Source organism: Melanerpes formicivorus, unplaced genomic scaffold (genome assembly GCF_026170545.1).
Source record: "Melanerpes formicivorus ecotype bairdi unplaced genomic scaffold, bMelFor1.0.p_v2 SCAF_2, whole genome shotgun sequence".
NCBI classification, from domain to species: domain Eukaryota; kingdom Metazoa; phylum Chordata; class Aves; order Piciformes; family Picidae; genus Melanerpes; species Melanerpes formicivorus.
In genome coordinates, this window is record NW_027142354.1 from 27,465,061 (window position 1) to 27,485,056 (window position 19,996).

Below are 19,996 nucleotides of genomic sequence, written 5' to 3' on the forward strand. Positions count from 1 at the left end.
TTATGAATAAGGTGAATGATAAACTATGTTTGAGAAGCTGGCTTTATGTGGACTTCTTAATAAGAAATTCCCTGGTTGATTTCTCCTCATCTATCAAAGTTAAGTATTTTATTCTTAGAATGGATTATTTATAATAGATTTTTCAGTGGAGGTAGGGGCAGAGGGCCATTAATCTGTTCCTTCTTAAAAAGATAAATAGCCCTGAAAGCAGGTAGTAAAATTTTACATTACAGATTAGTTAATATAGTAAAAATAAACTGTGCAGTAAATGTAAGGACAGTACTGAGTAGTAAATTCTTGCAACAAGACTCCTTCCCTTCTTCCCTTGTAAATTACTTAACTTCCTGCATTTGACATGTCAGTCCCATTCCTGCATCCACCTTACATTAAGAACCAAAGTGAAAACCATCGTCTGCAGCAGTCTATCATTTTGAGTCTCCAGTGGAGATAATTTAAGTATAACATAGTGACATGGAATATTGATAGAAAGATGGCAGGCTGTGATTAAAGTTTGTGCTGGGTAAAATAAGTGTCTTGAGGACTGAAGAGAGAATAACAAAAATGTTCAGTAATGTGTGGTATCTTTTAAAAATTATTATTTTTTTGTTAATAACACCAATCAAATGTCCATTATAGGTTTTAAACAGAAGGAAAGCTGTTCTTCCTCCTTGTTTTGAGTGAGCCCTTCAGGAAAGAAAAAGAAGGCATAAAATACATAAATTACACCTAAAATACAAGGTGGTTGTTCTGTCCTTAGGATGCTGATAATCAGGTTTTTGTTGGTATGGTTTTATTTTGTTATGGACAAGGGAAAGATGTCATGATTCTTAACAGATTGTCTTCAGATTTCATTTTACTTTCTATCCTTTTTGTATCCTGGATCCAGTAGGTAATGTTTCACTGAATGGAAGAATTTGTGGATAATGAGTGTAGCTTCATTCTTTAAAAACACTTGACAGAAAATACTGTAAGATATTTCTGGATATTTTTTTTTTCTGTTCACTGTGGGAGACTAGGTTTTTGCATTAATATTTCTCATTTGTTGTTATTAGCTGCTTCCTGTGAAAAATGGGAATGTCTTAAATGGGAAGGATTTGTAAAAGAAATGTCTTATAAGGTCAGTTGAAATTAATAGCATATAAAAGGTCTGGGAAAATTCTTCAGGAATTTTAGAATCCATCCATCATAATAGAATGCATTTATCAATTTGCTTCTTAAATTACGCAATTTATGGAATCAGTGGCATAACCTCATTATGCTTATATACAAAATGCCCAAAACTGATTTAAAATATTAATGTGAGAATTAATGACTTTTCATGTGAGAATTATCTTGATGCATTACATATAACTTTACATCAAAATCTGTGGAACTAGAGAGAAAAATGCAATTCTGGAAAGAGATCAGATATGCTGATCCCACTTGCAGTCAGTTCTGGGCAGTGGTTTGCTGCTTAGCCCTCCCTCCTAATGCATATTTTTTTTCTTGCCTTCTGCACTAAAGGTTGTATTCTCAATGTATTTCAGCAGCTGATAGAAATAGTTTGGGTATAAAGCCAAAGTAGGAAAATGCCTACACTCACAGCTCCTCCTTTTTTACCCTGCTTTGACAAGTTGGTATGCACATTTGAAAACTGTCTTTCATTTTGTAGCACTGTGAAATATATAATAGTTACATAGTATGTTGGTTTTGCTTCAGTGCCACTACAATTATGTTAAAAGGTAAGTATTTGTACAAGTTCTGAAGGCTTATTTCCTTCATATATTCTCATCTTCACATCCATTCATCCACCTTCACATATGATTGTCCTTCACACAAGGATAAATCAATGCAATTAAAATTGTTTATAAATAGAACATAATACACATAAGCATCACATATAATTTAGCAGTTCTCAGCTGGTTAGTTCTATAGTGCACCATATGTTCATCATGTGCATGTTCTTTCATAAGATCTTTGTCGAAAAACACTGCCTGGAGCTACCAAAAGCAATCAAATGGCAGTGCTACCTGTTAGCTAATAGCACAGAGGAATGAGAAAATAGGGATGAGAAAGAAAAGATTTAAGTTTCCAACTGAGAGAAGTATAGAGACCTGTGGAGGTTGTCCCAGTTGTCAGACCTGCACAAATACGCTTGGAGTGAAAGTTTAAACAGGAGCAGAGAGATGTGAAAGAAGCAAGGTCTGTGCTGCAGGCTGCAGCAATCTGAAGGAGATTGTGCAGCATTTGAGTGGTTGTATTCCACTGTGGCATTTTTCCTTCCAAAGTGGTTTATTCCAGTTCAGTTCCATTTTGTAAGGATAGTTGTGTGGTAGACCTAGGGTGTCTATAGTGGAAGGCATCAAACTGTTTCTTTTTTTACCAAAAAAGCCAAGAAGTCATAGCTCCTAATCCCAACATAACTTAGTCTATGGTGGATGTACTTTAGAAATATTGTAGAGGTTAGATCAATCAACAAAGACACAGGACGTCGTGCTTCAGGTGTTTTGCCTACTGCACCTTGAAGTATGCTCTCCTCTGCTACATCCCTGAGTAGAAGAGAAGAAGATACCATAGCCACCACATTGAGGTGGCCCAGGTGACCTGCTCACCTGTTCCCTCAAATATATCCTTTTCTCTGTTTGCTTCTGCTCCTTGGATGCTGTAGAAAACAGAGCCACTGCTATCACTGATTCTTCCAGCTGTGTGAGAGTACTATCCACATCTCTGTGTCACTATCACATAGTAGTATCATAGTATCAGTCAGGGTTGGAAGGGACCACAAGGATCATCTAGTTCCAACTCCCCTGCCATAGGCAGGGACACCCCACACTAGATCAGGCTGGCCAGAGCCTCATCCAGCCTGGTCTTAAACACCTCCAGGGACAGGGCCTCAACCACCTCCCTGGACAACCCATTCCAGGGTTTCACCACTCTCATGGTGAAGAACCTCCTCCTCATATCCAGCCTGAATCTCCCCACCTCCAGCTTCATTCCATTCTCCCTAGTCCTATCACTACCTGAGATCCTGAGAAGTCCCTCCCCAGCCTTCCTGTAGGCCCCTTTCAGATACTGCAAGGCCACAATTAGGTCAACTCGGAGCCTTCTCTTCTCCAGTCTGAACAGCCCCAACTCCTGTTCGTCCTGTCTGTGTGGGCTAGGATGTCTTTTGGATAGGACTGTTGTGCGGAATATTTAGATATCAGAAGAGTCACAGTATCACAGTATCACTTAGGTTGGAAAGGACCTCGGGGATCATCGAGTCCAACCTGACACCGCAGACCCCATGACTAGACCATGGCACCAAGTGCCACGTCCAATCTCCCCTTGAACGCCTCCAGGGTCGATGACTCAACCACCTCCCTGGGCAACCCATTCCAATGTCGAATGACTCGCTCGGTGAAGAACTTCCTCCTCACCTCGAGTCTGAACCTCCCCTGGCGCAGCTTGAGACTTGAGTCATCCCAGAACAAAATTTTTATGTATTAAAAATGTCATTGGAGGTGTTCAGGAGGAGACTTGATGGGGTGCTTGGTGCCATGGTTTAGTTGTTTAGGTGGGTTGGATTGGTTGATGGGTTGGACATGATCTTGAAGGTCTCTTCCAACCTGGTTGTTTATATTGTTATTAAGTTAGATGGGAGTTGTGAGGACTGCTTTCCTGGGCTCTTGTGGCTCTGGTCCAGAAGGTAAAACATTCCCTTTTGAAGAGGGTTAGCTACTTATTCTCTAGATCTTATTTTATGTTTTATAAGGAAAAGGCAAGGTCAGAGAAGTAAATTGCTTGTGCCAAAGAAAAGTACTGTAAGGTTCCAACTTTGGCTAGAAGTTCTAGCTAGTCTCCAAGGTTAGCGTGAGTTGTCATCTGACAAGGGAGTGTGGAGTTTTGACCTTGTCAGACTGAGTCTTGTTTTTATATGGAGAAATGCGATGACAGAGCTGAACAGCGAACAAGTGGTCCCAGTGAGTTTTGAAATAAGAGTTGGAAGAATGTCTTCCGCACTGGGATGCGACTACATGATGGGAACAGTATGAAGTCAGGTGATAAGACTTTCAGCTGCTGAGGAGATGGGAGAGAGGAGACAGTGCAAGGAATTGGGTTGTGTAATTGAAGTTGTATGAAGGGTCTTACAGGATTAGAGAGACTTAAAACAAGTGAAAAACAGAAGGGTTTAATTTCAGATATTTAGAAAAAGTGAATTCCTAGTGCACAGAACAAGGGGGGATGGGTAGAAAATATTGTTAGGGCAGAGTGCAGGTTTTCTTTGTCCCTTTTCCTGTATCTTTCTTAGGTTCATCAGCAGAGACCTATGATCTGATTAGCCTTACCTATACCTTCTCCCTTGTCAGTCTGCCATTGCACATCAGCCAGCCAGGGAAAAGAGTTATGTACCTCCTTCTCCTTAAGGCCTCATGTGACCCACTGGTGGGAACATTGTAATCCTTGGTTTGTTCAGCAGACTCATGGTAGACCTTTTAAAATATAACAGGTGAGGTTAAGATCAAGAACTTAACAGGTTGGATTTTTTTTTTAATGAAGAGAAGCAAAACATGTTCCTGAAGTAATTAATACCTGTTAAATATAACAAGGGCTATTAATGCATGATTGTAAATTAACATGATAAACCAAATTAGAAGGATAAATTTCTGCTAACGGTAAAAAATTATGGTTGCTTTCTGTCATCACTCTATGCTTCACTGGACTCCTTTGTTCACTGCATGGCTTTTGCCTTAAAAAGCTGCAAAGACATAACTAAATGTAGTGTAAGAGGAGCTAGTTCTTTCCCCATGGTGCAAAGAATATATAGAAACAAGTGACCAAAATGCAGAGAAACTTTCCCTAGTTTGTACAATAGTTCAATAAAGAACAAAGTCTTTTCAGCTGTATTGCCTTTTCCTGCAAGCCTCACAACTTTGCAGTTATTTTAACTGGTGTGATGAAAATCCCTGTTGTTCCTGCCAGACTATTTTTGTTGCATTTCATTTGCTTTCTTGTCAGAGAAAACCACTTTAAGGGTCAGTGAATGCATTGTTAACACATGTTACTGGGAAAAGGTAAGTACAAGCTTTCTTGAATCTGTACTTCAGTGTGGCTCACCTATTAGAAAGAAGCTGAGTATCCTTCTTAGGGATAATAAATTTCCTCTCATAAATTTGCTTTGTTTATGCAGTTTCTAAATAGATGACTATATATACACACACACTATATGACTTATCATATAGCCGTTTAGCTTCAGTCTCAAGCTCCTGGCATCTTGCAGGGATTTCCACTAAAATAATCAATGTCATTTATCAACACAGAGTGTTGTTCTCAGGGTGATACAAATCACTTAATTCACTCACCAAGGGGTATTCCTAAAAACCAGAGATGATGAGACTAACAAGTAATGACATCTCTGTGCATTGTTTCCGATTTGCTTTTGAAGAGATTCAGAGGGACTATGTGGTTGGGTGTTGTTTTGTTTTGTTTTTTAATAGAATTTCATACAAAATCTTTGGCTATTTTTACATGGGTATGTTTTCATTTAGGCTATAATGTTCAGGAACTGAATGTGCCTTTTCTCTATATGCAGAACCCTCAATAGGAAAGTCATACTCTTGTAGTTTCAGTTAGTGCTATAAATAGCTTTAGAATAATGTTGCACTTAGAGCCACATAGAGAGCACCCACTGGTGTCTGAGAATCTTGTAAAAAGAGAGGACCAATGTTCTTTGGACTTTCAAGAAAAGAAATAGAATCCTTGCTGGATATGAGTCTCAACATGAATTTCACCCAACATTATGTGTACATTGAAGATATCCTCTAGTTTTCTTGTACCCTCTGGTGTCCAGTGTTTCTTCATAGTTTCATTCAGGGTTGGAAGGGACCACATGGATCACCTAGTTCCAACCCCCCTGCCATGGGCAGGGACACCCCACACTAGATCAGGCTGGACAGAGCCTCATCCAGCCTGCTCTTAAACACCTCCAGGGACGGGGCCTCAACCACCTCCCTGGACAACACATTCCAGGGTTTCACCACTCTCATGGTGAAGAACCTCCTCCTCACATCTAGCCTGAATCTCCCCACCTCCAGCTTCATTCCATTCCCTCTAGTCCTATCACTACCTGAGATCCTGAGAAGTCCTTCCCCAGCCTTCCTGTAGGCCCCCTATCCTAGAAAAACATTTGAGACTTAGTAAAGGCAGCTATGATTACAATTTCAACTGCCACTTTCTGAAGAGTGCTAAAGGGTACACCTCTGTGATTCGCATTAATTTTTTCCTTTCCATAAACATCTGTTTCTCTGACAGCTCTTTCATAATCATCAACTTGACCTAATCCAGTATTCTCCCTCCTATGTCCTTTTATGTTGCTGTGGACGTCTCAGCCATTCTTCAAGTCAACTTAGGCCTGCTCTTGTAGATCCTTTCTGCTTAGTATCCTTGAGATAAGACCTGTCTCAGCTATCCATCCAGTTAAAAAATTACTGGTGTTGGGTCTTGTGTCTCACTTTTTTCCCTGGCTCTGATTTGACGAAAGCAGTCTTGCCCTACTCTCATCCATTCAAAATGCTGTTGCCACTGCAATGACAATTTTTGTGGGTTTGGTCTTGTCACATCAAACTTAACTACTAACCTTCAATGTCAAGGTTGCTCCAAATCTTTTACTGTCTTTATCCTTTCTTTCGTGTAAGGAGATCTTAGATATCTACTGACTTGTTTCATTTGTGTTCTTCAAGTCCTTAAAATGCACATAACACTGTGATACTTCAGAGTGCTTGACAGTAATTAGCTTAATTACAGAATCACAGAATGGTAGGGGTTGGAAGGGACCTTTGGCGATCATCTAGTCTAAGCCCCCTGCCAAAGCAGGATCACCTAGGGCAGACCACACAGGATTTCTGTTAACTATAGATGGACACTGATCAGAAAATGAGATGTTGCTTAATAGGTAACATCTTATTACCACTACATCTACTCTTTTTTTTTTTTAATGCATTACACTTTAATTTGCCTGCAAATGGTTTTTTTTACAAATTTTCCAATGCAATATGGCTTTAAACAAGAGCAGGGTAGATTTAGGTTGAACATAAATGGGAAGTTCTTTACGGTGAGAGTTCTAAAATACTGGAACGGGTTGTCCAGAGATGTGGTTGAGGCTCTGTCCCTGGCAACATTCAAGATCACACTTGATGTGGCCCAGTCTGGTTGGAGGTGTCCCTGCTGACTGCAGGAGGGTTGGACAAGATGATCTTTGAGGGTCCCTTCCAATGCAATCTGTGAATGCATCCAGGCTGAGTTTGAAAGTCTCCAGAGAAGGAGCTTCTGCAATCCCTCTGGGCAGCCAATTCCAGTGCTCTATCACCTTCACAGTAAAGTAATTTTTCCTCATCTTGATGCAGAACTTTGTGTCTCAGTTTGCATCCATTGCCCCTTGTCCTATCACTGGGCACCAGTGAAGAGAGACTGGCCTCATCTTCTTGACACCCACCCTTAATGTATTTGTAAACACTGATCATCTCCCTTCTCCAGGCTGAACAGCCCCAGGTATCTCAGCCGTTCCTCGTAAGAGAGATGTTTGTTAAACTGTAACCAGTAAGACTCTTGTAATGACTGTGCATGTTCAGTCCACTGTTGCCTCAGTGATTCTTTGAATGTTCTTGTCTGTATCCTAGCTGCTATTGCTATTTTTAATCTTAAAAGCCTTTCTGAGAAAAGGGGCATCATTGTAATCTCTTTGTGCAATGCTTGGCACATTTGACTCATGAGCGCTATGGCACTTGGAAGTTCCCAATCAGTAGGTGATTAAGGTATGCTTTGTTGCTGGATATACATAAGTAGCTGTTCCTAGCACTTCCACTGAACTTGCCACATCTGCCACTTTGATACTAATGTACAGACAGACATGTAACACCCAGGGACAGATACATCATAAAACATTTATACATTTAGGAATAACATAAAATATGATGTTATTTCTATCCATCACTTTGAAAAGTTGCATACCTGAAAAACTTACTGTGTTCAGTACAAGTATCCACATACTTTTGGCTTCATGGAGGCTACAAATGCAGCTTTAGTGTGAACTGAACACCAATAAATTCTGAAATTCAGTTGAGCTTGATTTTACACCTGATAAAAAGCTAAAGATTTTTGTATGCTGGTGTCATGGATTGAATTGAACTGCTGCTGTTATTCATACCATGCCAGCTTCAAAAAAAGTTGAAGTGCTAACTGGAGCAAAGTATTATGGGTCTTGAAGTTCAGACTGCAACATGGGAGGCTTCCTGTTCTGGATGCTGCTTCTTGGTTCCAGCACCTTGGGTGTTGGCTCTTTTTCTGCAGGCATGGCAGTGGAAAGAATGGGAGTTGGATAGCTGCTGGTTTTGGTTTTTCTATTTTATGCTGATTTTCCCCTGTATTTCACCTCATTTCTTCTGCAAATAGGCTAGGAAAATACATTGTATTTTTAGATTATTAGCTAGGGTAATTATGCACTGTGCCTATGATATTTCATGTTGTATTAAACTCTTACCTCTATTTCAGCCCTGAGTTTTGTGTGTCCCTCTTAACACGTAAGTGAGGGTGAGGAAGCAGGCAGGTTAGCCCTTGCACTAAACTGTTACGTCTGGGAACAAAATATTTAGTAATAATTATTTGGCATGTATCAGCTATTTGCAGCTATCAAGTATTTTTCATTCAAAAGTGCATTTGAATATCTCTATGCACTGAATCTGGGAACGCAGATTGAAAAAAAGCAGGATCATTTGGCATAGGCTTGTTCAGAGTGTGCAAGTATATGTGCATTCACTGATTTCAGTTGAAAAGTTCAGTGTAACGTCTTAGTATCTTAATTCAACATACAATAGCTTTTTTAAAACGTACAATGATAAGCCAAGGATGTCATTAAAATAAAAGCAAGCTATTAGCAGTACGCTGTGTAATTGCTGACTACTAAAATGAGCATAAAACTTAAGCGTGATCAAAAACATGTTGACCAATGAGCTGAGTGATGACTGAGTGTCAGCAGCCCAGGTACTGTTATGCTGTACTGTTATATATGCCATTAATCTTCTCCACATAAATCACTATCTCTGCCCTAGTTTTGTCAATAGAGCTCTTCATTAAATTGAATAGCCCAAACAAGCTATCCACTGGAAATTATGATTAAAGTCTCAGGTGTGTTTTATGAGCCTCTAACAATAAGCCATATATAGCTGCAAACGAACTTTTTTTGGGGAAAAAAACTAGTAAATGGGCTTATGTTTGTCTGCAGGGAAATGTTTTAACTGTGAAACCATGATAATGAGACTGACAAGTAGAGAAACAGCGAGGGGTGTTTTATTTTTCTGGCTTGGTAGGGGAAGTGCTACCTGTGTGGAACACAGAAGTGTATGAAGGGAAGATTTTTTTTTTTTTTTCTCTAATTAGTTACAGTCTGAACTCCTTGGAGAATTTTTGCACTGTATGTATCATTCTGCCTTCAATAAACATGTATACTGATATAGATCATATAGCTTAGCTTCTGCAGCTTTGTTTTACTCTGTCTTAAAATGTTGCTATATTAATTCTGCAGTTTCATATGTTGTAGAGTTTTGTTAAAAATGCACTGTTGTTGGATTAATAAATTCATTGTGTTCAGTGCAACTCCTTTATCCTTCATTTAGAATAAAAGATAAGCATGTATTTAATTCAGTCAGAAGTTAAAATCAAATAGTCTTTTTTGAGTCATTTTGTAATGGTAAGCAATTTTTAGTAAATGATAGAATTTGAAAAGAACTGTGGGAAAAAATATTGTGGTTATTGGATATGAGCATTTAAATCTGTCTGGAAGTGTGTATTGCCGGAATCAGCTCTATCCTAGTCCTATCTCAGGCTTTGCCACTGACCTCAGTGCCCGGCAAGATTATGGAACAGGTCATCTTGAGTGCAATCACACAACACTTACAGGATAGCCAAGGGATCAGGCCCAGCCAGCATGGATTTAGGAAGGGCAGGTCCTGCCTGACCAACCTGATCTCCTTCTATGATCAGGTGACTGCCTGGTGGATGTGGGGAAGGCTGTGGATGTAGCCTGCCTAGACTTCAGCAGGGCCTTTGACACTGTCCCACACAGCAAACTCCTAGCTGAGCTGTCAGCTCATGGCTTGGATGGGAGCACTCTGTGCTGGGTTAGGAACTGGCTGGAGGGCCAAGCCCAGAGAGTGGTGGTGCATGGTGCCACATCCAGCTGGCAGCCAGTCACTAGTGGTGTGCCCCAAGGATCAGTGCTGGGCCCTGTGCTCTTTAACATCTTTATTGATGATCTGGATGAGGGCATTGAGTCTATCATCAGTAAATTTGTGGATGACACCAAGCTGGGGGCAGGAGTTGATCTGCTGGAGGGTAGAGAGGCTCTGCAGAGAGACCTCGACAGGCTGGACAGATGGGCAGAGTCCAACAGGATGGCATTTAACAAGTCTGAGTGCCAGGTTCTGCATTTTGGCCACAACAACCCCATGCAGTGCTACAGGCTGGGGTTGGAATGGCTGGAGAGCAGCCAGGCAGAGAGGGACCTGGGGGTGCTGGTCGATGGTAGGCTGAACATGAGCCTGCAGTGTGCCCAGGCAGCCAAGAGGGCCAATGGCATCCTGGCCTGCATCAGGAACAGTGTGGCCAGCAGGAGCAGGGAGGTCATTCCGCCTCGTACACTGCACTGGTTAGGCCACACCTCGAGTACTGTGTCCAGTTCTGGGCCCCTCAGTTTAGGAAGGATGTTGACTTGCTGGAATGAGTCCAGAGAAGGGCAACAAATTTGGTGAGGAGTTTGGAACACAAGCCCTATGAGGAGAGACTGAGGGAGCTGGGGTTGCTTAGCCTGGAGAAGAGGAGACTCAGGGGTGACCTTATTGCTGTCTACAACTACCTGAAGGTAGGTTGTAGCTGGGTGGGGGCTGGTGGCTTCTCCCAGGCAGCCAGCACCAGAACAAGAAGACACAGTCTCAAGATGTGCCAGGGGAGGTTTAGGTTGGATGTTAGGAAGAAGTTCTATACAGAGAGAGTGATTGCCCATTGGAATGGGCTGCCTGGGGACGTGGTGGAGTTGTCATTGTTGGAGGTGTTTAGGAGGAGACTTGATGGGGTGCTTGGTTGCATGGTTTAGTTGATTAGGTGGATTGGATGATAGGTTGGACACAATGATTTTGAAGGTCTCTTCCAACCTGGTTTATTCTATTTGTCCTAGTTTAGAAGACAACTGAATTTTTTGGTTCCTTAGATACAGTATGTATGTGTCATACCTTTAATGGAGATGTGACCACATCTCTTCCAAGCAGAGCAATTCCAATATTCAGTGTCTAAGGGGACTGCATCCAAGGAGAATCCATCTTCCATCCAGAGAATCCTTTGTCAGCTGTGTCTGGTTTTTTAGATATTTTTGTTTATTCCTTTTCCTTATACCTTTGTAACCTCCCCTTTACTTAAATACCTTTTAGGTTTTGTTAAACTTACCTTTTTACTTTGATGCAAGACTGTTCTTTCATTGTTTTACCTCTCTCTTCTGCTGCTGCCCAATTTTCTTTCCCTACTGGGAAAGAGGGAGAGGGGAGGCAACCTCAATCTGTTCCCTTGGGCTTTTGGGCTCCATGAAAAGCTTAAACCACAACACTACGTGTTGTTAGAAGTTCTTATCACCTCGAGCAATGCTTTCAGGGGAAGATGTAAGCAGGGGAAGATGTTTATTATGTTATACAGCGAAGTTGCTTTTAGTATGAAATGTCTATCTGATAGTACGAAGGAAGCTGTAGTTGCAATCACAACATCCCTGGACTTTTGTCCATTCAAGAGAAAGTCACAGGTAGTCACCGTACACTGTAGAGTTGGAAGCAACAAAGATTTTTTTATGACATTGGCTTTGTAATAGGGACACAATTTTACTGCTTTTCAGTTTAACATAGCTTGTGCTGTGCCTATGGAAATATTTGAGATGCTGTTGTTGTGGTGGTGTTGTGGTTCTAATAATAAACAGTTACCCCAAAAGTTACTTGAAATAGCAATTATTCTCCCTGAACAGCAATTTTAATTTCATTTGGCTTTTGTTTCAGCTGTGGGAGCCAGCTGCTACAAAGAGTGTGGGAAGCTGACTTGGAGGCCTGTCAGCTGTTGATCCAAGGGTTTCAACTGAAAGAAACCAGTTGCTGTACTTCTGAGGAGGAGGAGAAGGAAATGGATGAGATTGAGATGACTGCTGATGGCCCATCTGATTCTGAAAAAAGCAAAGATCACTTTTCAAAGGACATGGAATGGGACATTCTTCCCTGCACCAAGCACAGTGAGCTTAAAGAGGTATCTGAAATATTCTACAGTTATATTTCAAGGGATAGTGCTTGTTTTCCTTTTGACAGGAGTTGAATTTGGGTGACAGGTCAGCAGGGCAGGTTAAGTATGAACTGAACTTCTGGCCTCCAATCTGGGACATGAATAAAATAGCTTTTTAGCTTCTCAGAAGCCCTTCAGCTATTTTCCTTTCATCATCAGTCTAAAATGTGCGGTTTTTTTCAGGCAATAAATACAGAATTTACATCAGAATTTAAGGGAAAAACACAAATGATCAGCTGTTCCTCATCTCACTGAGTTTCATTCTGAGTTCTGCTGACTTGTTAACATGAATCTGTATCAGCTGAAGTGGAGAGTAAGATTTCCTTCCCTAGAGAAATGGTCAAAGGTTTCCTAGCTCAGATGCTGGTAGGTTTCAAGCATCCCACAAATACTAAAAGGACGAAAAATTAATGGGGCTTAAATGGTTTGGCAAACTTCCTTCACATTTTCGTGTCCTGCTCTGGAATATCAGCCTTGCTTGAAAAGTGTACAGCTATTTGATAGTCTTTTAACTACACTGCCAAGGTAAACAAGCTGTTTAAAAAGTTTCATCACCAAACAGCACCGCTGTGGCAAAAGAGCCTTCTAACAAGAATTGTCCATTTTATTACCTTGGAATTTGACTCAAAAAAATTGTGTGCTTAATTGCACCTGATACTAAGAGCCATTAAGCTGTTCATTATCTTGAAAGCTGATGCCTGATTTTGCATTTATACTGCTTGAGATTTAGTAGAAAGCAGACCCTTCGCTTACTGTGAAATTTCTTCTCAGTAAAATTTGGTTTTGATTTGGTTTAATTTAGGGACACAATCTTTCTGACTTTGGCTCTTCATCTAGGTGCTTAAATTTTGTGGTATAAATGCCTTTGCCCAGGATCTGACCTGTGCTGGTATCTTGAACAAACTCCATTTTGAGAATGTGCCAAAATCCCTTCAGAAGCTAATGTATAAAAGCAAACTTGAAAATGCCCATCAGTAAAGGACTAGTGGAGGTGTTCCTGCATCTATTCCCACAGCTCTCCTAGGACTGACAAACTTGAAAGAAAAAAAAGCAGCAGGTTGTTAGTATAAGAACATTCATTCATTTTTCCAGCTTTTAGAAGGCTCTGAGCAACACAGCTGTGTTTTATCACAGTTTACTCAACTAGTCCCCCTCTCCTACAGTGCTGCTGCAGCTTTGATGGCTGTGGCAAAGTTACGTGTCGGTGATGACTGCAACCCGTTGCAAACATAACCTCCCCAACATGTAGATCATATTATGCTTCTGGAATTAGGGTTGGTCCTTCTGCTTTTATACTTTCAGGAGCTGGGTTTTTTCCCTTGTTGTGGGGTATAGGAGCTTTACATAAATGAGTATGCCTTAGGTAGCAGAAATGGTAGGGATCTTAGTAGGAATGACAGGCAGTATCTAAACTTTTAGAGGAAAGCTATAGCTTAACATTTCCTCTTATTAGTTCATCACAAGGCAGAATATAAAAGCCTACCAATAAACCTCTGAGACATTAGTTAAAATCACACCAAGTTCCAGTTTTGAATATGTTGAAGTGCAGAGAAAGTGTCTTGATTTGTAAATGGACTTAGTTGAAAGATGAATCACTTCTGAAACACTTATGCTCAGTTATATGGTATTGAATTTTTGTGCTTTAATGTTTGGGGGGGGGGGGGAAGTAGCTTTTAGTCTCTAGCATAGCCATTCATGAAACTTTCATAGAAAAACTTACTGTTGTCCATTAGCAGTAAACCTTAGAGTCGTTTAACAGCAAGTGGGGATACCTAATAGGAAAACACATATTTGTCAAAATACTTAGCTTGATGCTATTCAACAAGGCTGTGGTGTCCCTGTGAGAGGAGTAGCTTGATGAGGTTGCCATGTTTCTGGAATGACTATTCTCTTCAGCTGTCACCCCTGTTCCCCATTGGGGAATTTCTAGACCTATTGATTGCTGAAACAGAAGCAAGGAGTGGTGTTCCTTGTATTTGGAGGTTACTGAATTACTTGCTTTAAAACAGTGCAACAAAGGGTAATAACACAACATCACAGAATCAACCAGACACGCTTCATTCCTGCCTGATTGATTTACTTTATGGTGAAATGATATAAGTTAAATTCTCCAGTTATTTATTGTCATATGTGGCTAAGTTTTACTTTTGAGGAGGGGTTGGGTTTGCTGATGTATATTATAAATACAGTTTATTTGCATATCTTACTGCATAGGTTTCATTAGGAAGAAAAACATTAATACTGTTATGTTTCTTATGTTCTTATAATATACAAATGGAAAGAACTGCAGTGGGGCCAATTTTAATTAAATATCCTCACTAGATTATATAATGTAACATGTTTTGGTATAAGATATATAAGCTCTTTGAAATGTCTGATACTTCACTGTCATGTGTGAAGGTTTATTAACTGTCAACAGTTACTTTATAGTCATCGTAACTGTGTTTTCTAAGACAGTGTAGGCTATTTTTTCCGCCAGCTTATGTGGTACATTCTGGCATCCCATAATAATCCAGTAAATCAGATTTCCTTTGTAACACTGACAGTTAATCGGGGAAGACAATCATAGGCTTTGGCAGCTCAGCTTGTTGAAACATCACTACTATTTTTTGGGTCAAAACTAAATGTGAGGCCAGCAAAAATCATCCTGTGTAATACTCAGAGTTACTATGGATAACTCATTAGGTTATGGTAACTTTAAAAAGTACTGAAGCAAAGTCATAGACCACAGCCTCAATCATATGAAAGTCAGCTTGTTGTCTGGTGTATTTGTTATAGATTCTTGAATTTTCATATAAGTATTTCCAGCTGGTAGCTATTTTGATGAAATTTGAGCACCCTATCATTGCAGTTATAGTTTGTCTTTTGGTGACTAATTTGGCTTAATTTTCTGCCAAGTCTCTGAGGAATTAAAGATGAGTTCTTGTTGTCATCCCAGAAATGTTCCATATTTCTAAACTGACTGCCACTTTTATGCCCAGTGAGATGAAAATTGCTATGACCATTATGCATAGTTAGATATCTAGGTGATTTCTAAAATATACAGTAACATTTCATTTCTTTTCAGGCATTAACTCCTACTTGTTCCACTCCTTATGATGTCTTGCTTTATTTTTTTGCTTGTTGATAATGTGTGTGGGAACAAAACCTTTTTATAATACCAGAAACACTGACAATAACCAATAAGAGAGATGTGTGTGTGCTGGGACCTGCCTAACACCAAGTATCTTGATGAACATGAGTGTGTGCACCTGCAGGCTTGAGTTCCTGACCTATCCTTTTTTCTTCTTCTGCTATCTGGCATGCTGGGCAGTGCTTCCTCTTAATCACTATGAAGGGAAGAAACACCTACTAGATTTCAAGAAAATTGAGGTGATTAAAGTGACAAGGTAAAACCCAAAATTGAGTAGTATTTGTAAGTCAGCATTTTGGTAGTTATCCAATCAGAGTTCTCTGTAGATTATCTCTTACTTTTTCACCATAAAAGAAATGGAAATGAGGGGTAAGCATAAGGGCTGCTGTCTTTTCTGGCATGCTTCAGTTTTGCCATCTGGGATGATGTTGTGGGGTATTTTGTAGAGCACTCTGGTGTTGTGAAGATGTTCTCTAATTGCAAAACCTTCATTTGATTCACTTTTTTAAAAGATACTGATTATTCCAAGTGATGCTAAGTCAACTATCATGAAAAAAATAATAGTGTGGTGTCTGTCATTAATAGAAATGTAAAGAGAGGATACAATGCAAACTTCTCCAGAAGTTAGAGGCCACAAGCACCAAAACCCACCTCTGCCAGCAGGCTGTAACTCATTATTGTATATTGAGATAGCCTGTGGTCCAGAAGAGAGCTGTGCAGTGTGTGAAGGACAAAGCCATTAGAAAGCTAAATAACCTGTGGTTTTTGTATGAGTTTTCATTCAACATTGTGTTTGTCAGCTTCACAAATAATTTTGAAACTTTGAATTGCATCTTCATTTTAAATGTCGGCTTTAAGCATCAGTGAAAGCCAGCATCTGACTGTATTTTGTATTGATTCAAGCTGGAAAGGATTTCTGTGGTGACAGGCAACTGGTTTGTACACAGTGATCAGGTCATTGTTGTACAGTTGCACACATTGCTGTGCAGTAAGATGCCCCTTAACCACATGTGATACTGCTGGGTAGTATCTACTGGTAAAAATGTTCCTTCTTTAGCTAGGGTTTGTAGCGTCTCAGTAAGCTTAATGCTTATGTGTCTTTTGCAGTAAAAATATAGTCAGAAAATTAGTATTACAGATAAAAGAAACCTGAGCAACCTCTTTTCAGATAACAATAGCCATATGGCAGAGAAATGATTGTGCACTTTATGTGTGTATATATATACATATCTGTGATAATCATTATTGCCCTATCAAAGCAATATCCCAGCCTTAGTTTATTTTAAGATTGTCAGTAGTGTTGTGTGTGATAAATATTAATGATTTTCCAATAATATTGACATAGAATTTCTTTTCTTCTCAGCCAATCAATGAAATGTTGGCCAATTTCTTATAGACTTTACAGATCAAACAAATCTTGAAAGAGGAACTGGCTATAGTTGGCACATGTTACCAGTACAGAACATCAGTGGGGTCTCTTGTTTCTCCTGCCCAAAATCACTTACAGGGTTTGTGCCAAAAAAAAGAGAAATGTGTAGACAGCTCGATGATGTATAGCTCCTTAAGAGCTTGGTAGAAAAGTTTGTTTCCGTCTATATTTAGTCCTTCAGTTTTAGAAGCTGTATGCTTTGTTGGTTTTAACAGGCAAGCCAAAGGCAGGCTTCAATAAAATGGATTCAAACTTAGCTTTAAACATTGTGTGGCTGCCACTGGTCCATTATAAATACAATTGAAATAGTTTAATGTGTGTGAAGCAAAATTATGTTGTTGTTATGTAATTGTTCAACTTATTTAACTATATGGTTGTTATAAGTTGCATTGAAATCTTACTGGTTATATAGCATATATCTACTGTGTACTTAATAATTTGTCTCTAACAGGTTACAGAAGACATCTCATTTGGCTCAGAGGGTCATTTATCTGAGGTAAGTGTTCTCTAGGCAGGATGAAGTGGTGATATTGTACAGGCTTTCCTGGGTCTCAGAGCTAATGACAATTGGTTTTAAGGTATTACCTTTGGGTAAAAATTGTTAGAGAGCAATTTGTGTGAGCACTTTGAAAAGTGTCATGGGTTCAGCTGAATCTGCTGATGTTTATTCAGTTACCATGCTGCCATCATGCCAGCTTCAAAATAAAACTGCTGACTGGAGCAAAGTATCATGGGGCTTGAAGTTCAGATTGTAACATGAGAGGCTTACCATTCCAGTTCCTGCTTCAGATTTCCTGGTTTGGAATGTTGGTCTTTTCTGTTGGGTTGGGTGTTTGGGTGGGGGGAACTCTTTTGTCGATGGTTTCTGCTGCTGCTTCTGTTTTTTGCAGTGTTTCTGCAAATAGGCAGAGGTAATTGTGCATTGGATCAGCTCATTAATTTCCTTATGTCAGCCTAGAGTTTTATGTGTGAATTTCCCTCCTGTCTCTGTGTGAGGAGGGGCTTGTGGGAGTGGACTGTGTTAACCCAGAATAAAAAACAACACAGGCAGAGCTAGTGGGCTTTGTTTTGGGTTTTTTGTTGTTGTTTTGCCATTGAAGATAGTGGCAAAATGGGTGTGAATTTCAAGGAGTTTATAGTTAAATCCTGTGCTAGTGCTTTTAACACATGCCAACAACAGGATAAATAAGACAGAAAACTAGGACCAGTAATACTTAGCCAGTCTTGCTGTAGCACTGCAGTGATGCTCAGGAATGGAACAAAGTTATAATGCTTGTTTCTTTGTGTAGTACTAGAAATATATGTGAATTTACTTTTGAAGTATAAAAGCATGCTGCAGCAGCATACAGGGTAGTAAGAATTTAATCTGAATAAAAATACTGGGTATTTGCCATTTTACACTGTGTTCATAAATAAAAATGTTAGATCCTATCTATCTATATGTTTAAGAAAGTCTAGGCTAACTGAGTAACAAGAGATGTATATTCTATGAGAGTAACCTGCTTACATAGAAAAGATGTCTATATACAAACTAAGAGTTTAGGTAATAGATGTGTAAGAGGAGTTACAATGTTTCTAAGAGCTCACTCTGGTCCATATTTTCTATTCCTATGCCTTGGCTTGCAATTTGCATATTAAGGAAATTTAGTATCCAAGAATTGTGTCCAGCCAGCATATTAATTACATGGATAAGTAACCCCCAGTTCACCTTCCGTAATAGCATACATGCCACTTGTCAAGTCTAAGTGACGAGTGTTCAGCCAAGCAAATATTAAACAAATAAATAAAATTTACATTTGGGGATAACTATTCAAATGAGGTATTTCTTTGGATTCCCACCAATGAATCCAAAGACTGCAGAGCAGCTGGAATGCTCTGGGAAAGATATTCTAACTGCAAGACCAAACTCAGATTGTTGACATTGTGTACAAGGAGACTGTGACACGAGCACACCTAGGGCTGCCTGACTTCAGCATAAATAAAGCCAAGAAGCCCTGCAAATAAAGGTAAACTTTGGGGGAGAAAAAAAATAAAGCAAATAGCTTTTCTTATCAGTGAACTTCGCTGTGAATTAAAGCAAAATTATTCAGATGTTTGTGTCCACAGATGATGTGAATTAGGGGCAGGTAATCCTACAGTATAAAAGTAGTGAAAATCCCTTCTGCCAGCAGGGCAAAATACCAAGGGCACGTTGGTAATGATAGTTGCCAAAACAGAGGAATATTTGCTGGAAACTAAAAATGGTTTATGTTCTGAACCAAAGCGAATGATGATACAACTGCATGCTTGTGTCCAGCAGTGATGTGCACTGAAAGCTGTAGAACAGCCCAGCCCTTAACTGAAGACATCGTTCTTTCGCTTAACAGATGTGCCCGGAGCATGTGAGCATGATGTGTGTGTGCTGGGTTTACTACTGCAGCAGAGCTCACATAAAGGGATGGTGCCCTAGAAGCTTTCACTAGCAGCTTAATATTTTAGAATCCTTGCAAGTAGAGGAACTTTGCTATTTTGACGTTTTCAGGGGGAGGAGAAAAGTCTATTACGAGAATAAAGAGCAATGATACAAATGAAGGTAATGAAAGTTTGCTAGAAAACCAGGCTCTACCAAAGCTGGATTGATACTGACTTGTAGACAGCTCTGTAAAAGCTCTTTGAAACTGTCAGCACCCTGTACCATGTCAAGCCTTTGCCTCAGTGTTCTTTTGATGTTCTGGTTCCCTAATCCACTCTTGTCAGTCTCCCCACTGTATGCAGTAGGGCACCCTATTAATCGTTCCAGATTGTTGCATGTTAATGTTTGGGGAGCAGAGACGGGAGTGAATGCTTCTAGGAACCACCTATAAAAGATATCCTACCTATGGTGGCTCATAGCACATGAGGATACGGACACCAGAAAACAGTTTGATGCTTTTATTTCTTTTCCAAGTCTTGGCCCACTGTGTGAGGTTTTTGTTGGTAAGTTAGTACAGAGCCTCATCCTCCCACAGCAGGAACTGGAATTGTCCCAGTTTGTTTAAATGAGCCAGTGCAGGAGAGTGCACTCATTTTAGGAAGCCTGCTCTCAGGAATGATCTTCAATCTACTACAGATGAGTATGGGAAAACTGCTGCTACTCAGAC

General features: G+C 39.9%; 1 protein-coding gene across 1 annotated transcript in view; it reads left to right on the forward strand.

The window, feature by feature from the left end:
• Positions 1 to 19,996, forward strand: part of DISC1 (DISC1 scaffold protein) — a 230,231-nt gene that overhangs the window by 191,291 nt on the left and 18,944 nt on the right. The window contains exons 11-12 of the mRNA XM_068147069.1: positions 12,042 to 12,282; positions 17,329 to 17,373. Coding sequence (XP_068003170.1) covers positions 12,042 to 12,282; positions 17,329 to 17,373 — 286 coding nt within the window. The remainder of the gene's footprint in view (positions 1 to 12,041; positions 12,283 to 17,328; positions 17,374 to 19,996) is intronic.